The sequence below is a fragment of the Chenopodium quinoa genome, unplaced genomic scaffold (genome assembly GCF_001683475.1).
Source record: "Chenopodium quinoa cultivar QQ74 unplaced genomic scaffold, ASM168347v1, whole genome shotgun sequence".
Taxonomy (NCBI): Eukaryota; Viridiplantae; Streptophyta; class Magnoliopsida; order Caryophyllales; family Amaranthaceae; genus Chenopodium; species Chenopodium quinoa.
This window is the reverse complement of record NW_018742244.1, coordinates 3,675,157-3,682,826: the sequence shown is the minus strand read 5'-3', so window position 1 is coordinate 3,682,826 and position 7,670 is coordinate 3,675,157. Positions and strand designations below refer to the sequence as shown.

The 7,670-nt window shown below is 32.4% G+C and overlaps 1 protein-coding gene across 1 annotated transcript; it reads right to left on the bottom strand.

Annotated features, from left to right (window-relative positions):
* Positions 1–368: 368 nt before the first annotated feature.
* On the bottom strand, positions 369–5,158 carry LOC110682574 (cyclin-D3-1-like). The gene is made up of 4 exons (XM_021858932.1): positions 4,169–5,158; positions 3,857–4,058; positions 2,994–3,124; positions 369–1,385 (listed from the first exon to the last, which is right to left on the bottom strand). The coding sequence occupies exons 1-4, from the start codon at positions 4,676–4,678 to the stop codon at positions 948–950; spliced, it is 1,281 nt and encodes a 426-aa protein (XP_021714624.1). The 5' UTR covers positions 4,679–5,158; the 3' UTR covers positions 369–947.
* Between the last annotated feature and the right edge of the window lie 2,512 nt (positions 5,159–7,670).

Below are 7,670 nucleotides of genomic sequence, written 5' to 3'. Positions count from 1 at the left end.
AAAATTGCATGACTCACTAAAAAAAACTGAAGAAGTATGTTAGTTATTTGAGCTAGTGATGATCAAGTAGGGGTTTAAGTTTAATTGTGTGCTTAATGTGCACAATGTAAAACTATCAATATGGATTATGAATCAACTTACTATCTCGCATCGTAATCAACTAATTCGCTGTCTATCACAGATCAAATGCTGTATACAACCCTAATGGTTTATACTTTGTACCAAGTGCATCTTACTATTAGTTTGACCAAGTAAAAAAAATAAAGTCTCAATATGCATGATTATCATAGTACCTATAATCCCGTTCAAAAAAAAAAATCATAGTACCTATAAAATGATTTCAATCAACCCCAATTGACAATTATTCACAAAACTGTACTTAATACTAATTTTTATTAATTAATCATGATTGTTGGAGTAGGTTAAAATGAATGGTGTACACTCAATTCATTCCCCTACTCTAATAAAACCAAAGAAAAATTAGAAAATAGATACAAAAATAGTACTTCCTCTTTAGTCCTTTTTTTAGTGGTGGCCCACTTCTTCTAGGTCAAACCCCCCATTATAAGGTCCAAAGTCTTGCTCCCAAAAATCCTCATTTGGGCCCCCACTCCATGTTTCTTTTCTTCACATGCATGCATGCATGCAAAGTTTCTTCCCCCATGTTATGTCTTCTCTAATTCATCATGTAATAGTAAATGTTTATGCATGCATGCACATACATGAACCATAACATAATTGCATGACACATACATACATACATGAAATTTAAAATGGTAGGGCGGGAATGAATTTATAACCATATAATATATAAGTGTTTACTATTATATGATATAAATATGTCCCCAATTTTTTTGCAAGTATATAGGACTTCAAGAGAAGAAGTAGAAGAAAGGCTCTAGTTCGAAAATAGACCGCCAAAAGGAGAGAATTAGACCGGAATAAGCTTAACGAGGACTACCAACGACGTCGACAAAGACTCTTGAGAGAGAAGGCAGCTGCAATGGCATGAGCTGTTCATGAACTCTACTCTTCTTCCTGCTCATCACTGGTGAGGAGGATACTGAAGATGACAATGAAGACGATGACAATGACACCGAAGATGTTGATGATGTTCCCATCATTTGAGTTGTTGTGGCAGCCCATGAATCGTTGGAGCTGTCACAGCTAAGATAGTAGGCATCCATTACTCCACTCGGGCTACTTGGGATAACATCACTGCTCGAAGTAGGTTGTTGAGGTCCAGGAGGAGGAGGGGGAGGAGGATAATTGTTTTTCGCCGTCATCATTTCGTCGAACGTTCTCTTTACCTTGCGATTGTCTTCGGTTTTGCTTCCGCATAATGATTTCTCCACGATCAGTTGATAACAATCATTCACCTTGTCCTGTAATAGTACGTTCAATATGAGAAGAAGCAAAGATAATGATAATCGTACAGATTATTTATGGTACGTAGGCCACACTCTAAAGATCAAATACTATCCCCGTTTTTGCAATAATTTGACATAAAGTGAGTAAAAAATGTCTAATTATTACAAATAATATAAAACGAAGGTAATAGCTCTCAAAGAACCTGTTATTTAAATGGAGATAAAATCTTTTATCCCACTTTTTGTGTGTGCACGTAAATATGTCAAGTTAACCGTACAAGTGTATAACTTAACACCAAAAAATAATTCTAAGGGACGTATAGGATTGTTAGCATGCACTATATTGGAACTATGGATTTATTTACTATTAGACCATACTCAGTAAAAAAAAAAAAAAAAAAAAGTTACTCCACTTTAGTTAAATCATAATTTTGAATTTGAAAGTACCTCGAGAAATGATGAAGTCACACACTGTTTTAACTTGATGTATACACAAATAATCGACCACTAGGAATAAACAATAATCTTAAACCAATAATTTTGAAGCTTGAAAAAATCAAGAGTTTCAAGGGAAGACTGGATCGCACTGAGCTCAAACAAATTATTATTCACGCTTATCGAAGAGACTTTAGTGATTAAAGTTCGATTAACACAAGCAAGTTTTGTGTACAAGCAATGTAAGTTTTAAACTTAAGAAAACAAAGGAGTTTCCCAATGTGATGGATGGAACAAACATTTAACAACAGGGAAAGAAACACGATGAACTTTGTCTTGTCATTTCTATGCAACTAATGAAGGTACTTTTTGAAATATACGGGGTACACTGTAGTTTAAACCTTTATTTTACGCGCTGGCATACTATTGATAGGTTTAACTCTCTTACAAAATACGAGCATATTTTTTTAAAAGATTATTTTCCGAATTTTAAAGGTATTTTAAGAATTATGTTAACAGTCTTACTGAGTAACACCTATAAAGAATAAAACAACGGATTAATCAACAAACAAATTTAACAATTGCATGCATTTCTCAATTTTACGATATTATACATGAATTATTTGTATTAGCCTCGTATATACTTATGTTAGCCCTCAAGAGGAGGACATCCATGTTTATTTTAAATAAAAGAGGCGGACTAGGAATTTAAAGATAAGAGACAAAGGTAGAGAGGGTTATTGACCAAGTGTACCAAAACATGTGATACATATAGCACATTGAATACCTAAAGATTTTCGTGAGACAATATATCATTATTGTTTTTTTAATATAAAATGTACTATTCTTGAGGAATGAAGTACAATACATTCAAAAAAAAAAAGAATGACATTGACCAAACTACCCTTCCATACAAAAACCAAAACTGCCCTAAATATTTTGGGACAATGACACCTCATCCATATATCTTTGGACAAAAGGTTATTATTTATTATTTTAAAGTGTGAATCAAAATTAATTATTAGATCTCTAAGGGATTAATTATGACCTAGTGACCTACCCACAATATATAAAATGTGATCCCATTGACCACTAGTAAATTAGAATTAGCATTCTTAATTAGATCAGATCTGATGATAAGTTTAATTAATAATAATTAGAGGGAATTAATTAGAATTAGGGACTAACCTTGCTGATATTAAGCACACCCAAAAGCTGATTTTGGTAATCAAGAGGGTTACATGGCTCAATCTGGTCAATGACATGCATCATTGTGGCAGTTGCCAATACTGATGGTAGATAACTCACAAATCTCCAATCTACATTTCATCATCAACCAACCAACCAATCATCATTACCAATTTTTCCAACTAAAAATATGAAACATTGAAATATACATGTATATATTAAATGCTTCTAGTCCCTACATGTTAGATTATTCATCATAGTGATACTTCAATGTTTACTATTAACGTGACAACTAATACCGAGTATTGGATAGTGAATAATACAACCAGTCAATTTAGATGTAGTATAAAATGATATAGATCGGTTGTCTTGTTTGATATGTAATACGGAGTATAAACGATTAGTGTGACAACTGACTAACTAGATAAAGTACGAGTCTCCAAATTAGTCATCATCAATTAGAACTAATAACGTGACAAGAACTAATAATGTGACGAACACTAGGACTAGAGCAAAACACATTCTTAAGTAGGAGAGCAAACTTCACATGATCTTATTCATGGACATCTACACTATGAGAATGTATGAAAATTTACAGTTGTAGAGCAAATAATAAAGTCAAGATTTACACATGTAGAAAGTCACACTATAATTAAATACAGTAGAATAATAACAAAATAAGTCTGAACGTTTTTACTCAAAAAACTAAACAAATTCTAGAATAGGTGCACATTATGGTTGTACACTAGAAGTAGAAACTCAGAATAATAAATTACAAGAAACAAATTAAATACTTATTACAAATATTTATTAATTTATATAAAAAAAATTATAGTTTTATTTTATTTTAGTTAAAAACTTACCAGAGAGGAGAGAGAGTAAGAGTCCTTGACATCTCCTGAGAAACTCCCAATGAAGATGATTCTTCAATCCTAGCCGTCTGATTATATGATCAAGAAACGAAAGTGGGGTCACTGGATTCATCTTCCAATCCAATGTTGACAACACTAACAACTCCATCTTCTGTATTGTCTTTGCATCAAACACATAGTTTCCTCCTTTCACCTTTAAAACACAAACACAGTCCCAATTTAGTCGTCACATTTTGATTACAACTATTAAAAAAAAACCCGAACACAGGTACGTAGTAAACAAGAAAAGAAAAGAGGACATACGAGAACTTGGAGATCAAGGAGAAGAGGAACATGAGTTTCTTCAACTTTAGCAGCAAGAGAAAGACAAGTAACAGCAGTAAGCTGAAACATCCAAGGTTTATCCTTTTGAAAACAGAAACTTGATAAAAATCGATCAAGATAATTTACAGCAAGAACAGAGGTTAAGGTACAAAACCCATAATAGGAATTGACCTTTAAAATCAATTCAACAACTTCGTTTCTCGAAGAAGAGAGAGTTTTAACATCAAATCCACCATTTTCGTTGGAAAAAATAATCCCCTGTTTTTTTTCTTCCTCTTCTTTGGAAAACAGAGACCGAATTTCTTCATCTTCCCAGAACAAATCTTGTTCTAGTAAAAGAAGTGGCAGTAAACATCCGCCATTGTTTGTTTTATCCCATTCTTCGTCATCATCGTTGTTTGCTTCGTCGTCTTCCAATTTCTCTTCTTCGCAATACAGAGCGTCTAACAGAGAGAATGGGTTTTGTTGGAATTCATCCGAAGATGCCATTTTTGTGGAAAATTTTCAACTTTAGATTAAGAAAATGGGTTTTTTTTTTTTTTTTTTTTTTGGTGGTTTACATAGTAGTTTTCATAATGGTGAAAGATTTAACAAATGATAAAGATAATCGTCATAGATGATAGTAATCTCTCTTGCTACTCTGGGAGTAGAGTAGAGAGGAGAGAGAAAATGATGTGAAATTTTTTAATGGAAGAAGTGAAGTGAAAGGGGAGAGGGGGGAGAAGAAAAGGGAGAGGGATGAGATTTATAATCTCAGAGAAGTAAGGAGATATCACGCTTGTCCTTTTTTATATAAGATGGGATTTTGAGGCAGAATTTATTTTTATTTTTTTTACTTTTTTTTGTTTTTTGGTTTTGGGGTTTAGTACAGAGAAAAGCTCTTGCTTTCGGTGGTAAGTACTCCGTATGTGACAGTATAGTAGATTACTCCGTAGTATTATACAGAGTATTGTATGGAGTACTCACTTAGGGCCTATTCTCATTGACTGAATTGAGCTGAACTAAACTAAACTAAACTAAACTGAGCTGAAATGAACTGAACTGAAATGAATATTTTATAAGAGAAGGAAATTGGGAACTGAGCTGAACTGAACTGAACTGAAATGAATATTTTATAAGAGAAGGAAATTAGGAGCTGAGCTGAACTGAACTGGACTGAGATGATCTGAGCTGAAGTGAACTGAATTTCAACGTAAGAGAACAGACCCTTAGACAACAGGCCCTTAGACCTTGTTTTTTGAGCTTCTGGCAGAGTAGAGCAGGGTAGGGTAGAGTAGAGCAGTATAAAGTAGAGCAGAGCTAGGCTTCCATACACTGCGGAGCAGAGCAGGGCAATGCAGAGCAGAGGAGAGCAGCTCTAAAAAACAGGGTTACTTAGACCTTGTGTTAGTTCACCTTATTTTTACTTATTTCATACGGAATTATAAAATAAGTTCATATCATATCAGATAAAAAAATTATAATTTTTTATCAGAACAAATAAGTTCATATCATATCATCGTTTTATGTACAGTTTTGTATCGCTAAATATCTTTGATTTCGTAATAAAAATAAATATGAAAATTACATATTAATAAAATACACATTATTACGAATCTAACAAGACCTCACTTAATATATTTATTTCGTATAGATTATCGTAAATTCAAGGTCAAATATGACATTCAAATTAGACTAAATCATATTAGATCAAATAAGTTCAGATAAACAAAAATAAGGTGAACCAAACAACCTCTTAGGGTTTGTCCACTTCATCTTAATTTCAATTCAATTCAGTTTAGCTCCTAATTTTCTTCTCTCGCAAAATATTCATTTCAACTCAGCGCATTTCAGTAAATGTGAACAGACCCTTAGTGCACAATTCAGTTAATTTTGAAGCCTCTGTTTAATTTAGTTGATCCATAACCATTTAGGCTCTAAATAAGATTATGTGTCGGTAACAATTTAAACAAGGTTTTTTGCAAATAGAGAGAGTAAAATGAGCAAGTGTGATCACGTCACAACTAGTATGATGTGGGTATCAAGCTACTCCGTATAATATATGAGATATGAGACTATAATAGTTGACTAATTCTTCAACTTTCAGGCGTGAGGTCAGTTATCGAATCTCACATTGCACATTCTAAAATGAATTTCCCTTACATTCCCCCGTTATAGGATGGGTTCATGGCCGTTCTTCGTATAAAAAAATTATTTGGGTGGGATGAGTATAATGGGTGTAAAAAATGAATAAGCTGTGCAACAATTGGATAACTAACAAAGACATGACATCAATTGATTCATATCCTTAGTTCTCTCTGGTAATATAATTAATTTTCAAAGTTTTGTCAATTTAAACAATTAAATTAGATTAAATCAGATCAAATAAGTTCAAATCAAATCAGATAAATAAAAATAAAATGGACTAAACAAGTCCTAAAAATAAAAGAGTGAAATACCTTAATTACAAGGAAAATATTTTTTATTTTTTTCCCTACAAAAGTACGGAGAGAATTAGCCAACTACTTATGGAAAAATTGTTTTCTACTCTTTAGAGCATCCACAATGGCTAGCTACATGTACATGTAGTTTTGGATTGCCACATCATAAATCTCTAAGATACATAATTTAAGCTATAGCCTCTACAATGGTAAGCTGCATTTTCTTATAATAAATAAATCATTAAAAAAATACATAAAAATATATTAAATAAATAAATATAATAGCATGGTGGAGTGAAATTACATAACTATATACAACTATGTAGTTTGGCTAGTTATAAGAGGTTGTAGTTTCACAATGGCTAGTATGTAGCTAATAATTATTTAAAAACTGCTAGCATGTCCTTATGCACCACAATTGACAATACTCTTATGTAAACAAACGAATGAAAATGGGGAAAAAAGAGAAGACCATTTTTTTACAATATTTTCCACCAAAACAAATAAATCCATAAACTCTAGAGGGGAAAAAAAAAGAAAGAGAGGTGCAAGTTATACTCCGTATATATTTTTTAACAAATATGCTTCGTATTTTAGGGGCGAGATGAGACAACTCACGAGCTATGATATTAACTCGAAAGATTAACGAGTCGAGTTGTGTAGCTCATTACTCAACTCAAAAGTCACGAGAAGCTCGAATTCCATTATATAATATTATATTTACTAAAAATTTAAAAATTTTGATACGTATTTTTTTTTACCATTAATAATTAATAAATAAAAATTGCAAGTTACTTGAGATCGACTCGGTCACAATTCGACTCAACTAAGCTCAACACGATATGTTAAATAGTCAAATCGAGCTATCCCAATAGCACCCTTACTATATCTTCCAATCGTGAGGAGAGTTTTCTTGTATTTTCCAATTTCTTACCTAAAAAAAGGAAAAAAGAAAAAAAAAATGAATTTGAGAAATGTAAACCATTTATGTGGGAGGGAAAAAAATTTGAAGGCACACAAAACGAAATGGACCCCCAATGAAAAGAACGTGTAAGAGAAGA

Excerpts from the sequence above, each read along its gene's own strand:
- LOC110682574 (XM_021858932.1), bottom strand. The coding sequence starts at position 4,678 with ATGGCATCTTCGGATGAATTCCAACAAAACCCATTCTCTCTGTTAGAC. Across the intron at positions 4,059-4,168 it reads TCCTTGATCTCCAAGTTCTC|GTGAAAGGAGGAAACTATGT; the intron begins GTATGTCCTCTT and ends TGTGTTTTAAAG. Across the intron at positions 3,125-3,856 it reads CTTACTCTCTCTCCTCTCTG|ATTGGAGATTTGTGAGTTAT; the intron begins GTAAGTTTTTAA and ends GATGAAATGTAG.